Consider the following 22,850-nt stretch of genomic DNA (forward strand, 5'->3'; position numbering starts at 1 on the left):
AGGTGGGATAATACATACAAAAAATGTCTGCTGGCAGAGTTATATCAGTAAATGAACATTTTGGCAAGAATTGATGTTGCTGGTTCATCAATCAAAGTCAGTTGTACTAAGAAAAGCACTTTTATGTCAGTCTGATTGTGTCTATATTGGAAGGATAGTGGAAAATTAATGTAAAAAAATAAAATTCACTAGTATTTCTCAGTTGGAGCTTTTTGAAAGAGTGGGTTCAAATTGATTTTTCACTAAATAAGTACTGCTATGATTTCTATTTTCTGGGGTTTCATCCTCCTAGTCATGATTTGCATGCTACTGACCTCCTTAATTTAGTCTTTAAATTATTTCTATCAGACGAAGATCAAACTATTTCATCTTGGTATTATAATATTAATGTGCTTTGTTGTTTTCAGCTTGGCAGTCCTGTTCAAGAATGTGCATCATTTATACTCAGGTAAGAATTTATTTGCATGAAGAAGTTCAAGGGTAGCAGCTGATCTGTTCTTCCTGGAATGCTTTTCACATTTTAAACATGTAACCATTCTAGATCACCTTTTCCATAGCTTGTGTAAGTCTATTAAAATTGTGTTTGCTCTAGGCAATAAACCAGCCTAAAACTGAAATACTGACTGTGACCCTTTGGAAAGATGTAAAGAATTTATCAGAAGAAGTGTTGTGCCCCTTTGGCAATGTCACAATTAATTATCCTTGTGACACTGTGTATCTAGCACTTATATTGCCATCAGCTGGCATTCTGCTATTCCATATTTCATAGAGAAACTATTTTGAAGTTAAATAGAGATTGTTAGTAGAGAAAAGGGGAAGTTGTGAATACCTGTTGCAAAACTCTGCTAAGGCAGATGTAGTCATAAATTGCTAAGTCCACTGTGAATCTAGCATTTTAACTTCTCACAAATGTTATGGTGCTAAGCTTTTGATGTTCCCTTAAGCTGTGTGTTTACCCAGACAAACAGAAATAGAAAAATAAATTACCTATAGATAAATTGTAGCTGGTCTTGTGATTGGCTAAGGTGAGTTTTACCTGCTGCATCTAGAGATATGGCTTAGTGTTAGGGGACTGCTGAGTTGTTCTGTCAGCTCTACTTGAACTAACCTCATTACTCTTGGCTTCTTCCCTGAGGCTGTTTCTACCCCATTTTGTACAACTAGAGCAACATGAAGAGACTATGACATGAACTGCTAATTCATGTCTCTTCCCCCACCCAAGTAGCTGGCTTTTATTGTACAAGAAACTCATTAATAAGGTCTCCAATTACATTGTCAGAAGGAACTTTTTATTATTAAGGTCTGAGAAGGCATATTCAAGGTGTTTCTTTTGTGTTTTAAAATATTTTTTGGTAACATTTCACATTATTTGATTTTTAGGATGAAGTTAAATATAGGAAATGAAAACTCTTCAGGAAGGCAGCCCATAGTGATAACACCTTTTAAAACTAGTGTACATATTTCTTGCATAGAAAGCCGTTAACTGTTTCACAAACTACAGAAGTCTTTCATGATGCACATAGTATTTTTCTTTCTGTTTACCATACTGTTAACCCATCTGGGGAAGTTAACATCGTTTTCAAATGCAACTGATGCAATGTCCAAGCAACTATTTAGTAAATGAACACTGGTTTCAGGTGGACTACATATTTATAAACTTGCTTATTACTCCAGACACAAAGCATCAGCAAAATAAGGTTCAGTCTAAAAGGTTCAATCTCCAGCAGAAAAAGATTAGCTTACAGAGAACAGCCTATGCTAGTACTGTTCATAGAGATACAGCTTCTTATTTCAAATAAAAACATAAAAATGCAACTGGATTTAGGCCTAAAATGAGATAACATTTCAAACACTCACTGCTGAAATAATTACATGTGGAATCAAATATTTGATAAGCACATCTTGCATACATCGCAGCTGTAGCTTAATACTTAAACTCATTTTATAAGTTGCATCTTCAGAAATCACATCTATAAGACACTGATTTGGAATCTAAAACTGAGCAGATGCAAAAATAATGACCACTTTGCAAATGTAGTTGTACTGAAATACTGTGGAGTAACTCTCGCTGAACTTAGTGAATGTCCATTTCCACTTGATTGCTAGTTTTTAAAAATGGACTGATTTATCAGCTTTGGAAATACTTTTCAGTTTCTTGCCCTATCAGCAGCAATATACAGGATGTTATATGCTGTTATAGAATCATAGATGATCTTTAAGGTTGCTTCCAACCCAAACCATTCTATTTCCAGCCACTTATTTCTCCTTCCACTAGATCAGGTTGCTCAAGGCCTCATCCAGCCTGCCCTTATGGCTATTTAGTTGTGCCACAATAATGATATTAAATCATAATTATAAGCATTTTACTGAAAATTGCAATTTTCAGCCACTGCATGAGAGAATGCTTACTGTAAGAAACAGTTTGTAAGGCACCAGACTTAAAAATTACCTCTTATTTGTTCTACTCATTTCAGATGCTCACTGCTCAAATGTATTTCACTGACTATTTATGTACTGGCCACCAGCTACCAGAAGGATGGACAGAAGATGATGTTTGTGGCCCAGCAAATTACTAGTAAGTCCATCTATAGAAAGATGTGTGGTTGTGGGAAGAAGCATAATTTCTGTCAAGTAGTGGCTATTTACCAGGTTGATTGCTCGGGTCCTGGGGACAAATGGCAGGTGGTCTTGCTCCTCTCTGAGCGCGTGACACAGTGGCTGGACTTGCTGCTGTGAAGTGCAGACCTAGCATCTCTTGCTACTTCTGGCAACAAGTCATTGGGGAACACAAGGCCTGTGATGTCTGTGGTGGCCAGGGCTGAACAGCCCAATTGGGAATGTAGGTAGCTGCTTATTTCTTTAGCACCTTCTGAACATGAAAGCATCTCTCTGGAAGCTGTCCTCCAGAGACTTGTTTCAATTCTCTCCCACTACTCTGGTCATTTCTAACAGCTGTGGGTGTCTCGGAGGCTATCAACTGATCTCTTGTTCCTGTCTGCAATTTCCCCAAGTATTATCTGTATGTCCAGAAGGAATTGTAACTCTTTAAGTCAGGGTTCAAGAAGAAATATGCATTCCTACAAGTGCCCCAGGAGAGAAGCCAGAATTACTGTCATTGTTTTGTAATCTTCCAGCTGTGGCAAGCCCTGCAAGTCATTCGCTATGTTCTGTGCTGAAGGATGCCCAAGTCCAGGAAACTTGGGATGGCCACAGTAACTGAGTCTTGCTTCCAGCTACTGCTCAGTTACGTGAATGCGAATGTGTATGCTCCTTTCTGCCAAGCTTGGCCAACCTTACTACTGTGGCACTTAGGAGACAATTAAATTAGGTTCTCAGCTCCTGTTGGCCTCCACAGCATTGCTTTGCGTCACACTGGATACCACCGCAGCCTGCCCTGAACCTCCTGAAAGCTGCTTCTAAGGCAGACAATGCCCAGCTCCACAGGTTCCTTTCACAGTGAATGCATGGGACTACTGTCTATCCATGCCACCTTGAAATAACTGGGTGGATGCAGTCTGGAATACTAGCAAAAACCCCAGATGATTTTTCACATTTATTGAGAGAGAATGCTCCCCATTTGTAATGACTAAGCAACACAGTTTGTGACTGTGCTGGAGAGACTCAACCTTCATCCTGATAAATTATCCTTTGAGATGCATTTACTTGTTTTGAAACATTATTGTTTTTGAAAACCACAGATAAATGTTTTCTGTTTCTGAAAATAAACAAGTTATCATAAGAGGGTACATTTTGTTATAAAAATGTTTGGTTTCTATTCGAGCAGGATGTATCTTGGAGACAAATTTTCTCAATTTGCTAACTAATAACGTCATTCTTTTCCTTTAGAGATAATTCTAACACCTTAATAACCCTGTAGGTTATTAGATTAAAATGTAAGAGATGAAATTCTAATGAGCACACTACAGACCTCTTATTGAAAGGGTTTCCAGGAAAGCATCATTATAAGAAAAAAAGATTACATTCATTTTTCCAACCTGTAACAAAAGTGGTACCTAGCTCTAACCATCAATGTGAATATATAAATCAAACAGTGTTTCCCAGGTTAGCCAGCTGTTTATCTCCTAGACTGATATGCCTGAGCAGGCAGGAATTCTTCATTTTTGCCAGGATGGAGGCTGCTGTATATCAGCCTTAACTGTACTTCCTGATGTATACAAGCACTGATGGCTTTACAATAAAAAGAGTAGCAGGATCTTTGTCAAACTTACAGATAACCCATAGAAGAGGATGCACAATGCAAACACCTTCTGCTTTACTGTGCAGCCAGAAAATGACCTGGTGGGAGGATGACAGCATTGTAGAGCTATGGTGATAATGCAATCAGATCATGGAGAACCTCAGAGGAGAATTGGCTGTGACAATCATTATACTCAGTTCATACCAGCAGTGATATGTTTTATACTCCCTGCTTTCTCTAATACTGTTAGCACCTATGCTTTAGATTCACTGTAGTAAATACAATTCTGTAACCACGGTAAATAATTCACTCTTGGTCAAAATGAAAAGAGGTTTTCCTGGTATATTCAGTATGAGCAGAATAGAGTTCACAGAATTACAGAATGGTAGGGGTTGGAAGGGACCTCTGGATCTCTGAGACCACCCTCCTGTCAGAGTAGTTACACCGAGTAGCATCCAGGTGGACTTTGAATGTCTTCACAGACTCCATCACCTCTCTGGGCAGCCTGTTCCAGTCTCACACTTAAAGTTCATTGTACAGTTCTTGACCAGCTTTGAGGGGGGCAGGGAATAAAAACAAAGCTGTTTCCTACAGGTCAGGAAGTACTTCTGGATTATGGTTTACTTCTCAAAGGATTAGCAGTGATGTGGGCACATTAGGAAAAGCCATTAATATACTGGCATCAAAAACCCCCAAAACTGTAATGAGGTAAAACATACATTAAAGCAAAAGCTGATGAGTGATATAAAAAAAGAAAGTTAGAACTAAGCCATGTTCTAAGAACTGTGATGCAAATAATCCTACTTCCCTAGTATATCACATGAGATAATGTCAGTGGTACAGTAACATGCTATTTAGTAACACAAAGCAGTAAAATCCAATTGATGGGGAGGACATTTTAATTACCAGCATTCAGGCTGAGCATTGTTGTGAATTTCCTCTCAAACCTGTACTACCAAATTATGAACTAACTTTTGCCAAGTGATATGATTAAACTAAAAGCAGTACACACAAACTGCTATGATATCCAGGTGATCAAAGGTAATTATTTATGTTACTGTTCTCCCCTCACACCAAACAAATAATCTGGGACAATTTAGTCGAGAAGAAGTTAGTGAAGTGTGTATGGGGTATACTGCATTAAAATGAAACTAAAATATAAGTAAGATATAGAGACCTTTTTGGAGGGCTGGAAGCATTATAAGGCAAGGGGCAAAATTATGAGTTCTATTTATAGGGGATAAAAATAGAGTGCACTACAAATAGGAGGGTGAGCAATAAACAACAGGGAGAGTTAGGTGAAGCAAACAAAATCAAAGACAAGAGTAAAGTAAAATAGAAAAATAATCTGGAAAATAACCAGAGACTCCCCACACCACCCTGTCACACTGGACTCCATACAAGTGTAAAGAGACAGCTCTTTGCCTAAAAGCCATGCAATGCAATGTGAAGTCCAAGACAACAGACAGAATGAACATAGTGCCAGAAAGGTATAGAGTAACAGAGGTATACTCATAGAGTTTGATGTAGTGTAGTACAGCATTCTATTGAAGTCAAATTCTTTAAACTATTTCTTCAAATCTTGACTCTAGATGAAAATGTGAGAAAAGATGCTTATAAAGTCTGTTAAATCCAGGAGGGGTTGGGACAGCCTGCCTGGAGAGGCTGCAGATCTGCCATTTCTGGAGGTTTTCAGCACCCAGCTTGCAAAAGCCCTGAGCCACCCTGATGCGACCTTTAGGCAAAACCTTGGACTGGAGACCTCCTGTGGGCCCTCCAAGCCAAGGTGAGTTTGTGATTCCTTCATTTTGTACAGGCTGTGATTCTGGGTGGATCGCAAGCACTCTCTCTCTGATGTTAATTAGCAGATGTACTTTTGTAACTGGAATGTGCTTTGAGAAGAGAATTTGCCTCATATCTATTAAAGGTACACAGAAATGGATTAAATGGAATAAATGGATAAATGGAATTAAATGGGTTGATGGACAAACCGAATCAGTTAGCAATGGTGAAAATAGATAGCTGTGAATAGACGGCATCTTTTGGAGGGGAAAAAACCCAAACCGAACAAAGTAACCAGGCAAAGGAGAAAGATGGAAAAGCAGAGCTGGGAAATTAATTCAGTTATTTTTTGTTACGTATAAACAAAGCATATTTATAGTGGTACAGCTCTACTGATTTTGATGATGCATGATCTCTGTTAAAATAAAAATAGTAAGATGTATCACATTTTCATTCAAGATAGTCCAGCTTTCCATCAATAACTGGCTTTGCACTATATATAATTTTAAAATTTAGGCTTGTCTTTACAATTCTTAAGTCTTTTATCTATTCTCTGTACTCATTCTTTCAACTCTCAACTGTAGCTCCTTTCCCCCCCCCCCCCTTCCTTCTGTCTGGCTACAAAGCTGTTGTGAAGGAAAGACAAAACACAGATAAAATAGCAGTATAATGAAAGTGGATGTCCCCTCTGGTGAGATCTAGATTTACTCAGCAGAGAATCTGACCTTCTTTCATTTCTGACACTTGAAAGCTTTCTATAATAATGTCATTTCAGCCCATTTTATACAGTCAGCATGTTAGATTTCTTTTAGAAGTACTCCCATCTTTCATTGTTTTTGGCAACCAATTAGTTCCCAGCCCAACCAGTCCCAGTTGCTCAGCTGTATGCAGGAGATTTGGCAAGCATGGCATGTTGGAATAAATCACTTGCCTTCTGCCCCTTAATGTCTTAAAATACAAATCAAAGCAGAGGTGTAGATGTGTGCAATGAGAGTGGAAGAACCCCAAAAACAAAATGCATCTGTTTACCTTTTCTTGTGGTCAGCCCAAGTAAACCTTTCTAATACCAGGATGTTGTTTTTCTGAAAAGAAAAACAGCAATCATTTAAGGAATTTTATAATTAGGCAATCTTTCTGTTACTACTGCAAATAAACACTGTGCTTTCCTCTGCTAGATCTGATCACATTTAATTGTGTTCTGTCCTTACAAAGCCACTTGATGAGTTGAATGTCTTGATTATATGAAGGTTGTACACAGCCAGCAGAGGTCAAGTTCCCAGCGGTCGTATAGTACGTCAGTAGTGCTGGTTGAAGTCAGAATTACTTCTATGAACTTTCAAGTTTGAGCACATGGTTAAGCCCTGCTTTTTTTCTTTTTCTTTGTTCTTTTGTATTGAGGTCACTTTAACTTTTTCATTCTATTTGTACTTTCAATCTCCATTTTTTACTGAGGACATTGTAGGCTGAGCACAAATTCCACATTTTCAAGTGGCATGCTGAAAATTGATTTCCTGCTTATAAGTTTTCCTCTTGACTAAGTGCTTTCTGAAATGTCTCTTAGTTCATTCTGATAGAGAATGACTAAGAAAAAGCAGTTCTGTTTCCAGAGGCTGGATAAGGGTTGTGCAAGCACCATGATCACTAAAATCATCTGAACTGTGGCAAGCTGCCTGGTAGCTGGGACCAGGGTGCCAGTGTGACATCCCACTCCCCATTCCATTGAGTCAGTTTCAAGGTGGGACGATTCTCTTTTCTCTTGTCTTATTTTTGTTTGTTTGGTTGGTTGGTTTTGGTTTTCTCTCTGAACCAGGAATAATTCCAGGAGCAAACGACAGTTTCAGTCTAGATCAGCTGCTGGGATTTTTACCTTATATTTTCACCTCTTCCATATGATGGTGATCCCAGAGAGGAACCCAAATTGGACATTCTTATCTTTTTTTTCTGGATTTTTTGCTGCATGTAAAAAAATAGGTCTGTGGGATTCTTTTGGAAACTCCGATAAGCCCCTTCTCTTTTGCCTTTGCAAATGTGGATTTCAATCACAAGATACAGCTGATGTCAACAGTAACATTCACCATACCACAGAATTCAGGTGCACCATGAAGTAAATAGAATAGAATTAACCAGGTTGGAAAAGACCTTTGAAATCGTCAAGCCCAACCTGCCATCCAACACTATCTAATCAACTAAACCATGGCAACAAGCACCCCATCCAGTCTCTTCCTAAACACCTCCAGTGATGGTGACTCCACCACCTCCCTGGGCAGCCCATTCCAATGGCCAATGACTCCTTCTGTGAAGAACTTCTTCCTAACATCCAGCCTAAACCTCCCCTGGCACAGCTTGAGACTGTGTCCCCTTGTTCTGGTGCTGGTTGCCTGGGAGAAGAGACCGACCCCCACCCGGCTACAACCTCCCTTCAGGGAGTTGTAGACAGCAATAAGGTCTCCCCTGAGCCTCCTCTTCTCCAGGCAATTAAAGCATGCATCAACCTCACGTGGTATACATAATCACACTTGATACTTCTGAACTGTAATGAAGTTTTGGGACTTCTGCAAAGTTTGGGGCCATGCTCCACTCTTTCACATTGTAAGATGAAACGGTGTTAGGATACTACTGTGTTGGAACAAAGTTATATAAAATAGTTTACTTCAAATAGCTTTGTCTTCAAATGAACTCTAACAAATTGAGTAATTCTATATCAAATACTAGAAAATAGCAGAGGCTAAGTAGAAAATAGTTAAGAATGCATCCATATTAGATTATTTGAGTAATTATCTCAAATTGCTTGAAGTGTTTAATGTTTAATTTCTTTACCACGCCAAATGGCCACCCTACAAGTGATCATAAGGTTATACTACACAAGTATAACCTTTGTGTCTGACTACTTATAATACCATAGTAAATCACACAGACAAACAGATCAACAGTACTGGAACATTTTCTCTTTGTTTGAGTAGCTTGGTTATCCCATTATTTGATGCACCAAAATGTATTTGCCTGACAAAATGGATTAAAATCATAAAGCCATAAGAAACAGAGAAGTATATTGCCTTTCATCTTTCTCTCCAATCACCCAGCACGATGAATGGGGCTTGTAGTTATTTCCTCCTCTTTAGCTCATTTGCCCAAGGCAACAAACCTGAGATCTTACAGGTAACAGTTTATCAAATGCTTGTAGTCAGTTAACTCCCTCTCTACCTGTCACTAGGCATTATTTTACCAACAGAACCTTGGCTGAGGTGTACTAGTGGCTTGCAAGCTCCGAAGGTAGGATGTAACTGTTAAATAAAAGATGGCTGATGTGCATTTTATATTTGAAATGTACAAGAGTGTATCTGAGAGTGAACTCACTAATGGAAGGTCACATTTTATCAGCGATATTGTGGAAGCCTTGTGAAAAGAAGCCTGAGCATTTTTACCATGTAATAGGAATGGACAGGAGGAAAGACTTCATGGCTAATGTACACGGGCTGTAAGTTTGCATTTGAATTTCCTGTGGTGGAAGTGTGTATTGGCACAAGATTGGAACAAAATCAACAAGACCATGCATGACATATGGTTTGATACACAAACAAGTTTTGATATGTGAGAATGAGGATGGTTGAAATACATTTTTAGTAAATATAAACAATTTATCAGCCTATTTTACATGTTTATATTGCTCTTGCTATAATAAATTAATTTGTTTAATGATTCTGAAACGATGCAGTTAGAAAGGTACCTTCATGTACATAAGGAAGGACCTTCCTCTTGACATGTGAAACTCTCCACAGTGCTCTGGTGCTTTTTTCAAGTGAGGCAGAAATCTCAATTTAAATGTCAGTGTAAATACTTTTATCAATTAATTACCTTAAGTTATATTTCGAAAAGTCAACTATACTTAAGATTTAGAAAGACATTTTAATTTAATCTTTACCTTTTAAAAATGTATTCAATTAAAGGTTTAATAAACAGCATAAATACTAATGAAATAAAGGACTGGTTACTCTTGTTTTCATATCCAACCAACCAACCAAAATCCAGCATTAACCAAAGAAACAAACATACTTCTCCCCCCCCCCTTTTTCTTTTAATAGCAGTTACTGAAAATAGAAGAATTTTAAGGCGTACTAAAAATGAATAAATTATTCCTTGTTACATGACCTTTGAAATTAACATAACTAATTTACAGGTTAGGTGTAGTTCACAGGTATCTTTCTCTAACCAGTCATTACTTTACCCACATATTAAATGCTCATTTTACAGCTATTAGTAGAAACCTCTGTTCTGCTCAGGCTACGTATCTCTTAAATGCAATTTTTGGACATTTCCTATTCTCCTTGCCTTCCTCTGTAGAATTATCACTAGGCCTTGGATAGTCTAAATACAGCTACATCACTGGATGAACACAAATTTCCTATCATTTCCTGCTCATTTTTTTTCCACAGAACATTTTAAGGCCTTTTAAGCATTACTTTAGCCTACCATGTACACAGCTCACCAGCAAGTGAGGAAAAAAAGTAAAATACAATAATAATTTTCTTACTGGCACTGCAATATTCGAAAATTTCTATTTCTAAGATGAAGGAAATCTCATTTACTTTTCCATTTTGATGCTGGTGTAAACATCAGGCTTCCCATTCCCCCCCCCCCCATTATGCTTGTACATACATTCTTTATATATTTTCCAAAATCACACTACTGTACAAAACTGAAGAATGCATGCAGATGCCCTTTATGGGAAAAGACTTTCCTCTGTCTCCCCTTCTGGTCCAATAAACATTGATTTATAAAATGTGGAACACATCCCACAGGACACTAGAATATTCAGTAGCTTGGTAAATATGCTGTGATCTAGGATATGGTTTCAAGTATATGCTCTGCACCAAGTGAGTAAGTGTGATTAAAACTAATATCTCTTTAATGCCGGTTTCCCTGTTAGTTTGTCTCCTGTTTTGCCTCCAAACGAGAAAACTGCACCTGGGCTACCAAAGCACATTGTCCTGGGCAAACTGAAGAAATTGAGTGAAGATGAAAAATGGCAACACACCATTAGGAGGTGGTCTAGTACCAGTGTTTAAATATGCTTTGTAAAAAGTAACCTTAAGTCTGTTTTTAAAGTGGTTTTAAAAGGTTAAGAGTGCTTCGCCACATCGGTTGGTGTGGTAAGGCTAAGGATTTTGCTGTAAGGAATATTACTGTGACCTCAGATTAATGGTAAAAGTAGAGGTGTTTAAAATAGGCAGAGATGTTGTGCTGAGGGACATGGGTTAACTCTCGACTTGGTAGATTTAGGCGATGGTTAGACTCAATGATCTTAAAGGGCTTTTCCAACTGAAGAGATTCTATGATCAATTCACCTGCTCCAGGGCGGGCCTTTACCCCTACATGGATAGGGGTGGAGAGAAGAGGATACGTAGGGCAGCAAGGAAATTTTAGTTAGTTAGTTAGTTTAGGAAAGCCTGTGTGTTTACTCCACTCATCACATTTGGACAAGGCAAAATTTGTCTTGTCTCAGTACGGCAACTGGAGCGTGGGGGAAGGGCCGGGGCACGCCTTCCGACTTTCGGTCCCCAAGCGGACATGCCCTCGCTCCACGTGCGGTTCTACAGCGGTGCGAGGGGCTCAAAGCGCGTTCGGACGAGCAGAGCGCCCCCCGTCCAAATAACGTCTCTGCACAGGCCATGGCAGCTGTTTTCTCTCGCCGCGAGGCGTCAGGACGGCTGCGCTTCCCGTCCCGCTGCGGGACCGGGGAACAGCAGGAGACGCCAGCGGATGGGAGCGCTTGGCTCGGCCAGCCGGAGCGGACTGTTCCCGGGCCTCGCTGCACTCGACTTTGGGTAGCAGTCCGGAGCTCCCCCGGGGCCCCCGACGCCGTCGCTTAGCAACGGTCCCTGCCCTCCCGGCCAATCGGCGGCGCGCTCCGTAGTGGCCGGCAACCCGGAAGCAGAGCGCGTTCTGCACCGCCCCGCACGAAGGAGGCGGTGCGAGGGGCGGTGGCGGCGGGCGGGACGGGGCGGAGGTGGGGGGGGTCTGCCCGCCCGCTCCCGCCCCGCGGGGGCACCGAGTGCGGCGCTGCTGTCGCCACCGCCGCCGAGAGGGGCTACTGTTGCACCCAAGCACCCACCACACCTGCTCGCTCCGGCGGCCCCACTTTCCTTTCAACCCCCGGCCCCACAACACACAAGTCAGCATCGCCGTTCGTCCCGCCGCCGTCGTGTTCAGGCCCCTCCTGGCCGGTGCGTTCGCCGGGCCCGGTCCGGCGGTAGCGACGGGCGGCAGCGGCGACGGGCGGAGGAGGGGGCTGCTGAGCGGCGTGTGTCGGAGCCAACGGGCGGCGGAGAGGGGGGCGGGCGCTGCGGGGGTGTCGGGTTAGAGCGAGGCGTGACCCAGCTGACGGGCGCTGTGCGGAGCCGGGCGGCGGGCGCGGAGTCGGAGCCGGCAGGGAGCAGCACCAAACAGCGGCAGCAAACAGCGGCGCACGGCGTCGGTAAAGGTCGGCTCTGGCGCGGCGCCTCATCCACCCCCTCGTGAGCCTGGGGAACCTGCAGCTTAAAGCCGCCGCCAGCCACAGCACCATGTACCCCGGCAACAAGCGGAAAAAGCTCTGGCGGGAGGAGAAAGGTATTGCCGCCCTTCCCACCGCCCGGTACCGGGCCCGGGCCCGCTTCTCCCGCTTTTGCCACACATTGACCAAAGAGGGAGGTGCGGGGTGGTGGTGGTGGTGGGTGTTAGGGTCCCTTAGAGCCGCTGCTGCCTCTCCGTGGGGTGCTCAGGGGCGCTGTATGCTGCCCGGGGCGGAGCGGATGGGGCGGGAGGGTGCTCCGTGCTCTGCCCTTGGGTCTGCGGTCACCCACCTGAAGCACTCCCGGTCCTGCACGCTTGGGACCTACCTCTCCCGGCTGCCGCGAAGCAGGGCGGGGGTCGTCCTGGCTGTTCAGGATTTTTGGGGAGGTTCCTACCTCAGAAACAGCTCCTCTTCAGAAGGCTTCCCGCCCCCAAGTCACCTTGTGGAAGTATTTCAGGCCGAAAAGTTAGGCACATGCCACGGAAACGTGCCTGCTTGTTTTAACGCCTGTGTTTTCCAGGGAAAATACTGTTTGTTGGTATCACTGGTGTAATGAAGCGGAGTTTAGTTGATAGTATCGATCACCTGGGGTACGGGGCCTCGCAAAGCCCTCCTTCCCAAGGTGTATTGGGTTGTTTTTTTTCTAAACACCCCCCCCCGCCCGCCTTGTGTAATCACAGTTTATCAAAACCCAGTGTCAGATTCCAGAGAATGAAGCCGTGGCATAAGCGTTTTATGCAGACCTTGCTGTTTTGAGATTTGATATTGATCACATGGAGAACGATTAGAAGACTTTCAAGCAGTGGAAGTGTTATATTTACATCAGCTGGGAGGAAAGGCTTAGTGCTGGCTGTGTTTACAAATAATCTTGAAAAGAGGAGGGGAATAAAAACAAAACTACTTCAGAAGGTCACATTTCAAGTTTTGTTTATTTTCTTCCCTCATCTCTACGACTACATGTTGCAAGCCAAGAAGGCAGAAGACCCGTGTAAAGGACAGGCTTCATCCTTTTTGCCTGTGGCAGGAAACAAGTGCACTTTTCTAAGGAAAAATTGTTGAAATGCAAATAAAATGATCTCTCTGTAGGTTAGCTGCTCTTGTCAGATTCTTTTCAACTAAGTTTTGTTGCATCCATTTCTTCTTTCAAAACTGTTTTACAAAGCATGTTCTGTAGTTAAGGTGAGCCAACAAATTTTTGCCAGATGTTTCAAGTTTCTGTTTTCAACAGAGAAGGTACAGTTAATTTTTCTCAGTCACTGCTTATGTGTGATCAACTACAACTGCCTTTCCCTATGTAAGTCCTTAATGCTGCGTGTTCTTACCTTCAGAAAATGCAGGTTTTGTGCTTAAAGCTGATGGGGAAGGGTTTCTGGTAGGCTCTGGTGAGTGTTTGCATTTCCTTCTGCTTGTCTCCCAGCTCTACTATTATCTGTGCAAATTCATTGTCTGGCATATGAACTTGAATCCTCAGGAGGGTAGAGTGGAGGGGAAGGAAGATAATCTGGAATCTTGAGCTGCAGGCATGCTTTTGTTGCTGTCAGCTGTGAGGATGGTGCTCTCCGTTAGTACTCTGATGTGGCTGAATGCAAACCAGAACTCTTGACTGACTGTGAGACTTTTCTGTCCAGGGAAGCATGCTTGTGAGTGCTAGCTGTCCAGAGCTTGATGTCTGTGCCTACTGAGAATGAATAGCATTTGCCAGTCTTCTGCTCCAGTAACTGCTTTCTGGCACCATGCTGATGATGCCCAGCCCTGGATGTTTTGAGTGAGGAGAGCAGAGAACCATTGCACATTCTTTGCTGTCACTGCTTCTCACTTTGTAGCCCTCTGTGAGTCTTCTTGCCAAATACCTTCTTTACTAGAGAGGAAAACTATAGAAGCCCATCTGCTTTCCTTCCTACCCAGACTGTACTTTTGAAACCACATCTTTTGTGAGGTCTGCTTTTGCCTTTCCGAGGTACCCCTGTAAAGCTGACAGTGCTGCTCTTCCCATGAAGCTCTGAGTGCAAGTGTTCTCTACCTTTATGTTCTGAAGAACTTTTTAAAAAGCCCTGATTGCTAAATATTGAGTCCAAACCCACTGACAATACACTTGCTTTTCTTAATTACTTTCTTGATAATTAAGGGTTGATCCATGCTCTCCCAGGGTGGGTGTTGCTTGAGGACGTCTGAAGCAGAATAAGAGCAGTACTGGAGCTGTAGTCAGTTTCCTAGACACAGGACTGCTCTGCCTGCAGACTTTCAAAGGTGCTTCGTGAAGCTACAGGCAGAAAACTGTACTTGCAGCTGAAGCTATTGGTAGAGTCTTCCAGGAGGTTTGAGTATAATTAAGACTCAATTTAAGTTCTTCTTGCTGACTTGAGAGCAAAATTTCCCAAAACCTTCATATAGAGAGGAGCTTGTGTTTTCAAGGCACAAAACTGGCTGGCTAACCCCTTCAGCAAAAGGAACTCACTCAAACTTCCTCCGTCAGTCCCTCAGGTCTGTCACACGGATGTGCACTCTCAGGTTTGCCTTTCTGTAGTACTTCTAATGTGTGTGTGTTAAGATACTTTGTATTTTGTTTTCTTGATGGTCAAGTAATGGAGTTAAGTGCCTATCTGTTGTGATAATGGTGGTCCTGAGCACGTAAGTTTTACTTTCACTCCTAAGTATCCAGTTAAGATACTGAGCCTGTATGATGGGAAAAACTTTTTTGTCAACTGAAAAAAATGGTAATACTGTCAAAAATACCATAGCTTTATTTGAGTGAGTCAATGCTCAAAACCAGCTTTTGGTTCTTAGGCTGAACTGATTGCAGCCTGACTAATTGTGGAACTTTATTTTGCTAAACTCCCTCACCAAACTCCAGTGAAAGTTATTTTACTTTCTTTTTTTTTTCCTTTTTGGTTTGATCTGGGAGGCTCATTGCTGCTTCAGCTTGAGATGAAAATATTCTTTTGTATCTATGTAGACCTTTATGCCATAGGCAAATAATGAGGGTCTGGTGTTCCCCTGCGCTCCTGCCATCTCCTGAACTGTCAAAGAACATTTATTACTATGTCAATAAAATCTAATATAAGAATAGTAGTACAGTGCCACTGGTGAAATCAGATCCAGGAACTTAATTGGCCTATAGGCATTGTATGCTCTAAAGGCTTACACACACACACAGCCCCTTTGTTTTGGAAAGGGAAGAGCTCTGCATCTAGTGCTGAGCTAATAATAAGCATTGATGAGGTGGGGAGGGAGAAGAGGATGTGGCTGCAAATATCAGGTACAGGATCTTGCTGAAGTGGGGTTGTTGGCAAGTGTTGGGTCACTGGGATTCTTTTTTTCTTGTCTTAGAACTTTGTCCATTTATAGGAAGGTCTGCAGAGGAATGAAGTTGGCAATAGCTGTCATAATTGTACGGTCTTTTAAAGCTTTACTTTTCACTAAATGTCTGAAAAAAGATGAGTTGAATTTCTCAGGAGAAAACAGCCATCCATATGTCTTTCAGTGTGGTAGCCAAGCATGTCGTATTAGTGCTCACATAAAAAACATCTTTAAAGCTTAACCCATGCCACTTATTTTAAACCCAATTTCTGCGTTGCATTACTTGAAATCCAAGAGATGCAGTTCATGCTGGTCTTTCCCTGCCTTTTAGGAACATGTTTCAATGGTGGATGGAATCATAGAATGGTCTGGGTTAGAGGGGACCTCTGAAGGTTCTCTTGTCCAACCCTTCTGCAGTAAGATCAGGTTGCCCAGAGCCCTATCGAGCCTCATTTTGAGTATCTCCAGGGATAGGGCCCCAACCACCTCCTTGGGCAACCTGTTCTAGTGTTCTGCCACCCTCATAGTAAAGAATCTGTGCTGTTCTAGTTTAAAGCCACTGCCACTAGTCCTATCACTGCAGGCCTTTGTAAACCATCTCTCTCCAGCATTCTTGTAGGCCCCCTTCAGGTACTGGAAGGCTACTCTCAGGCCTCTCTGGAGCCTTCTCTTTTCCAGGCTGAAGAACCCCAGCTCCCTCAGCCTGTCCTTGTAGCGGATGTGCTCTAACCCCCTGATCATTTTCATTGCCCTCTCTACTGGGTCCATGTCCTTCCTATATTGAGGGCTCCAGACTTGGGTGCAATCCTCCAGTTGAGGTCTTAGCAGAGCAAAGTGGCAGAATCGCCTCTCTGAATCTGTTGGCAATGTATCTTTTGATGCAGCCCAGGATGCCTCTGGCCTTCTTGGCTGCACGTGCTTGTGTCCAGCTTCTTGTCCATCATCACCCCTGTGGGTGTGGGCTTTCCTAGCACTTGGGATTATCTTCAACTGAAGTTTGGCATACTTACAGGTTTATATTACTTACTCTTTGATGCCTAAGAGGCAGCCTAGTATCTTTACAGCTACTGATTTTTTTGGCCCAAAATGGGATTGAATGCCACTGGATGCGTTTAGAGCAAATGAGAGTGGTTTTCTCATGCTGAAAATTACACTGTTGGTAGAACAGAAAACCCAACCAAACAAAAATGCCTTTCTTATCACGCTCACCATAGTGTGATCACTAGATAGGAAGTAATATGACATTTGCTTTAGCTCTAACTTTTTTGGTAATGTTCTAGCACTTGGTTAATTTCATACCATATTCCTTGCCTCACTGGCCTTAGTAAACTCATTTCAGTAAAAACGGCTCTTCCTAATGCCTTTTTTTACTCCTTTGAAGTTCTGGTTTACAAACACAGAACCTGAAGAGCAAACTTTAATACCCGAAAGCTGTAAACCAACAGTTCCTTACTCAGTGACTTTGCTATTTGGTCCTTGAATTAAACTGGCATGAAGAAGATGCATGGTAGTACTGAAGGGAGGAAGTCTGGACAGCTGAGAGTGTGGTCAAGAAGCATTTGGGATTTTTGGTGGTGGTGGTGGCAGCTGTGTTGGGGTTGTGTGTGTGTGTGTTTTTGTTTGGGTAGTTTTTTGGGTTTTCCTGTTTTGTTGCTGTTTCTGAACCGGGATGTCTAGAAATAGGCACATGCAGTTGTTTTATATGCACCCTGTTTAGCTCCTGTTACTTGCAACTTGTTTAATTGCTTGTGTTTTTTTTTCTCTTGAATGGCATTTAATTGTATCAAGGACACTGATTTGGTTACTACTTGGCTAATGTGCAAGAGTGTATGAAAGCTTGCAAAACTTATTTCTTTTGTTCCCCCTCAACAGAGCGTTTGCTGAAGATGACCTTGGAAGAAAGACGTAAAGAGTACTCAAGGGAATATGTTGCGTTGAAAAGTATTCCAACGTGGATGGAAGACTTAAAAAGTAAGAGTGAAAGTGATGGTAAGTAAAAGAAAGGTATCTTTTGAAATATAGACCATTCTGCTTTCTCAATCCAAAGATACTTTAAGGAGGGCCAAGACTTGGAACTTGTGTTGTTACTAATGATGGTAGCCTAATGTGGGCACAAGCACTTTTGGGATGGAGGGGAGAAATCCCAGCACAATTCCTTAAAGCTTCCTTGGTGTCTGCTAATTCTGTAAGTATCCCCAGAGTCATAATATTGCTGATACCTCCAAGTGTATAAAATAGTTATTCCAGATAGCCAGCAGTTGGCCGTGGCTAATGAGCTTTGTCTTTGAACCTTAGAGAGCCTAATAATATGAGGCATCTGAGCAAAATAGTGCTGTTCTTGTAGGTAGCTGAAAAGGAGAGGGGGAAGGTTCAGGTTGTGTGGTTTTCTGAGAAGCCATAAATAGGAGAACAGTGAATTTGAAGCCTCTCTTTCTTGTGGTGCTACCTGCTTTTTTTGACTGAGGACATCAGCCTGGCTTGTGAGAACTCATACCTTTGGCATATGCAGGATTGTCATGGTTATGATCACCAGCAGAGATGTCTAAATGCTTGCAGTGAGGCTGACCAAAAGTGAGAATCTGTACTTCATTATCACAGTATAACTAATGTTGAAAGAGACCTTGAGGATCATGGAGTCCAACCTGTCACCACAGACCTCATGACTACACCATGGCACCAAGTGCCACGTCCAGTCTCCCCTTGAACACCTCCAGGGACGGTGACTCCACCACCTCCCTGGGCAGCCCATTCCAATGACGAACGACTCGCTTGGTGAAGAACTTTCTCCTCGCCTCGAGTCTAAACCTCCCCTGGCGCAGCTTGAGACTGTGTCCCCTTGTTCTGGTGCTGGTTGCCTGGGAGAAGAGACCAAGCCCTTCCTGGCTACAACCACCTTTCAGGTAGTTGTAGAGAGCAATGAGGTCACCCCTGAGCCCTCCTCTTCTCCAGGCTAAACAATCCCAGCTCCCTCAGCCTCTCCTCACAGGGTTTGTGCTCAAGGCCTCTCCCCAGCCTTGTTGCCCTTCTCTGGACACGTTCAAGTGTCTCGATGTCCTTCCTAAACTGATTATATAACAGTGTCTCAATCTTCATCTAGTTCTTCCATCCATGGAAGAAGAGGGAAGATTTGTGAGATGGTTTCCTCCTCCTTTTTTATTTTTATGTCTTGTTTTCCTACCTGGCTGAAGCTTGGGATGTTTTTGACGAGTATCTAACTATAGGACTTGAAGTGTTTCTTGATGCTGCAGGTAGAGGCCAAGTTTTCTCACCCTTTTGTTGTTGAGGGCAAATACTGGCTTGTGTGAGCAGGTGTGTGGTGTAATCTGCTGCAGGTGAATATGGTCTTCATTGATAACACATTAGGTGAAATAAGGCCTGGAGGGTATCAGTTGGTTTTAATAAAATAAGTGCTACACATATCCCATTTTAGCACAATCTGGAGGAGCTGACAGATTTGCAGATGCCATTGTCATAAACAAATGATGTTATCATCTACTCCTAAAAACACTTAGAATGACTACTGAAGTAAAAATGTCAGAAGTTGCTGAACTTGCCAATTCTGGTGAGTAGTTTTATTACAACAGTAGCCATGACCTCTTTCACCCATTAGAGTAGGTCTTTTATATCTTGGAACATTGAGAAGCTTGTCCATTTAGGAAGCAAAGGCTGCATAAAATCAAAAGGTATTACCTGACTGCTCAGTTCAGAGGCTTGTGGTGCATGGGGAGTACAGTATATTGTGAGGTTTAACTGGGAGGCTCTTCATCTGTTCTAGCATACATTCTGTTTTTATTCTAACTACTCTGATTCTGTATAAGGTGCTGAAATTCACAGATCTTGTATTACTTGGGCTGCTGAAGGTGACAGGGTGCAGATTTATGTTGTGATTGCTGTTACACTTCACATAAGTAACATGTCAGAGTCTAATACGTGGGTATTGAATCACGGCAGTAGTGAATTTATTTTCTTCTAGCTGCTCTGGTGTTCTTTCTGCTAGTACCTAGTACACAGCAAAAAATGCTGGAGGGCAGAAGTGCTGAAACACTTCTCTGCTACTTGAAGCTTTTGTACATTCAGGAGAAAATATCTGTAGTCACTGGTTTTCTTTTGTGTTTGTTGTAAATAAGCCGTGTGGAATAGTGAACTCCTAGAAGGTTGGACTGCTGAAATGCTTCCACATTTCAGCTGATCAGTACCATTAAAGGAAATGTATTCATTAATGTGACTGTTATTGTTGTCTCTTTCAAACTTTATTTCTGTTATATGTTGACCCCACTTTGGAGGTATCAGGAGTGAGAGAGAACTGCTTTTTTTGAGCTTAGTGAAAAATCAGCATCTAAGTTGTCATACTGATGAGCCCTTCTGCACTCTATACTGGTACTACAGAGGGAAATGGGTACAATCTAAATGAGACCCTGGAGAGAGCAAGTGAAGCCTCAGGTGTGGTGAAATCATTGATGACTTGACAGTGGCATGCCCAAGTTACAATATTATCTTTGAGTGAAAGGCTGCTTCCTCCAGTGACAAGCTAAAGAGGTCTATGAGAGCAGGTGTGGGGGGGTAGATCCTCTGTATGCTTGACAAGCCAAACGAGCAACTGATGGGTAATGTGGAAAAAGTTCTTTACCATTTACTTCCAACACTGTATACAGCAGAAAAAAATGACAGCTTGATTAGTGAAGTGTGGAGAGGCTGTTCACGAAGAGTGATGAGGAGAAATCAAGAAAGGAACCAAGAACAAATAAAGTGAAGCAGGTGCAATCAATCAGCCACTGGAGTAAGAAGCTGTAGTAGAAGGGGAGAGCATCTGGGCTGGCAATAGTCTCTGTAGGTAATCAGCTGGAGATTAAGGGCTTTTGGTACTGCACAAATTTTTGTACTGACTGTTAGAAGAAATTGTGTGAACAACAGAAACTGTTTCAAATGTGAGTGCCTCACTGGTGGGTGTTGGGAGGTTCCAATTAAGCTCACATTTTTGTTACATGAGAGTTTAACAGAAGACTATTGAAAAGTCTGTGTATGAGCTTATGGAACTGAAATGACTTAAAAGGTTCATTTTTTGGGAAGAAACCAACCTGACTGTCATGATATCTCTGCATGTCTTTTATTGATGAATTTGGAGAACATACCTTAGTTTATGAAGTGTTTCTTCCTCACAGTTTGGTATAAAGGTGTGTTCAGAACTATTTTCTGATGAAAACAAGTGAAGCTTGGAATATGTTGATAATAAAGTAAATTTTGTCAAGACTGGAAGGCTTTATAACAACAGGATATGTAATAACAAAGTTTTCTGAGGATTTAAGTTAGGGAATTCTGAACAGCAGCTGAGAAGGGCTTTGACTTTTATGCAGTAAAGGTGTTTTAAAACATTTGGAATTTGAAAGCAGCTGTAGAGTGTTTGTGCTTTGCTTTTCTGTGACTAAAACTGATGACTAGCCGTAAAAAAAATAGGTTCTAATTAAATTTAGCATGGGATTTGACCAGTATTTCTGATATATTCTGGTATTGAGTGGGGGGGAGGAGAGGGACAGTGGTGGCCATGTCAAATACAGGGGCTAAGCCTGGGGGTCTACTGCTGTGAACTGAGGGAAGCAAGCTGCCTTGTGTACATGTGTTTCCAGACAGACTATGTTGCCAATGCTCCCAGGGTTTGGTGTCCAACTTGCTGGGCTGCACAAGTGGACCTCAGAGATCAAGTATTATTACGCTGTGCATTTTCCTTCTGCTGTTACTGACAAATGGTCCTCTTTAATGTCAGAGGAGATGGTAGGAAGGGGAAAAAAAAAATCTCATTCCTGAATACTGTAAACATAAGCTTTCTTTGTTTTAACTGTGTTTAAGGAAATGAGGACTTGTCCACTTTGGAAACAAAGAATGAGCCTGCCTTACAGGGACAGGTAGTATGTACATGCTGTCATCAGTCAATTCCTCCTACTTGAGATACAATTAAGACAGACACATCTCATCTGTTCTTTACTGTACTTGGAAAAGTAGAGTTCCTTCCTGACAGCATACAAGTAATGGACTTGTTTTCTGAAGCTCTGGAGTTAGTATACCTATATTTCAATGCTATTTATTATGTACCACTTGATGCTGGGTATGCATCTTGTGCAGCAACAGCAGGTAGATTATTTTTTTGATACTTGGTGAATAAAGTGCTTCCACGTAGGCAAATAGTAGCTTTTTCTTGGGTACACAGTTATTGCTGAAGATGTCTTTACTCTAAAGTGGGGAACATGAGAAACAACTTTAGAACATAGAATAGAATACATAGAATAAACCAGGTTGGAAGAGACCTTCAAGATCATCACGTCCAACCCATCAACCAATCCAACACCACCCAAACAACTAACCCATGGCACCAAGCACCCCATCAAGTCTTCTCCTGAAAACCTCCAGTGATGGCGACTCCACCACCTCCCCAGGCAGCCCATTCCAATGGGCAATCACTCTTTCTGTATAGAACTTTTTCCTAACATCCAGCCTGAACCTCCCCTGGCGCAGCCTGAGACTGTGTCCTCTTGTCCTGGTACTGGCCGCCTGGGAGAAGAGACCAACATCCGTCTGTCTACAACCTCCCTTCAGGTAGTTGTAGAGAGTAATAAGGTCACCCCTGAGTCTCCTCTCCTCCAGGCTAAGCAACCCCAGCTCCCTCAGCCTCTCCTCGTAGGGCTTGTGTTCCAAACCCCTCACCAACTTTTTTGCCCTTCTCTGGACTCGTTCCAGCAAGTCAACCTCCTTCCTAAACTGAGGGGCCCAGAACTGGACACAGGACTCAAGGTGTGGCCTAACCAGTGCAGTGTACAGGGGCAGAATGACCTCCCTGCTCCTGCTGGCCACACTGTTCCTGATGCAGGCCAGGATGCCATTGGCCGTCTTGGCTGCCTGGGCACACTGCAGGCTCATGTTCAGTCTACCGTCAACCAGCACCCCCAGGTCCCTCTCTGCCTGGCTGCTCTCCAGCCACTCTGACCCCAGCTTGTAGCTCTGCATGGGGTTGCTGTGGCCAATGTGCAGAACATT

The 22,850-nt window shown here is 42.5% G+C and overlaps 1 protein-coding gene across 6 annotated transcripts in view; it reads left to right on the forward strand.

The window, feature by feature from the left end:
• Positions 1 to 12,368: 12,368 nt before the first annotated feature.
• The window catches only part of MACROD2 (mono-ADP ribosylhydrolase 2), a 1,047,040-nt gene continuing 1,036,558 nt past the window's right edge, over positions 12,369 to 22,850 (forward strand). For 4 of the 6 annotated variants that reach the window (XM_054180112.1, XM_009906898.2, XM_054180114.1 and 1 more), the window contains exons 1-2: positions 12,371 to 12,586; positions 17,700 to 17,816. In XM_054180112.1, the coding sequence (XP_054036087.1) occupies positions 12,541 to 12,586; positions 17,700 to 17,816 (163 nt within the window). In that variant the 5' untranslated portion in view covers positions 12,371 to 12,540. Of the gene's footprint in view, positions 12,587 to 17,699; positions 17,817 to 22,850 lie in introns of all 6 variants that reach the window. The other 2 variants (XM_054180117.1, XM_054180116.1) reach the window with 2 other exon arrangements.

This window comes from Dryobates pubescens, chromosome 3 (assembly GCF_014839835.1).
Source record: "Dryobates pubescens isolate bDryPub1 chromosome 3, bDryPub1.pri, whole genome shotgun sequence".
In the NCBI taxonomy this organism is placed as follows: Eukaryota; Metazoa; Chordata; class Aves; order Piciformes; family Picidae; genus Dryobates; species Dryobates pubescens.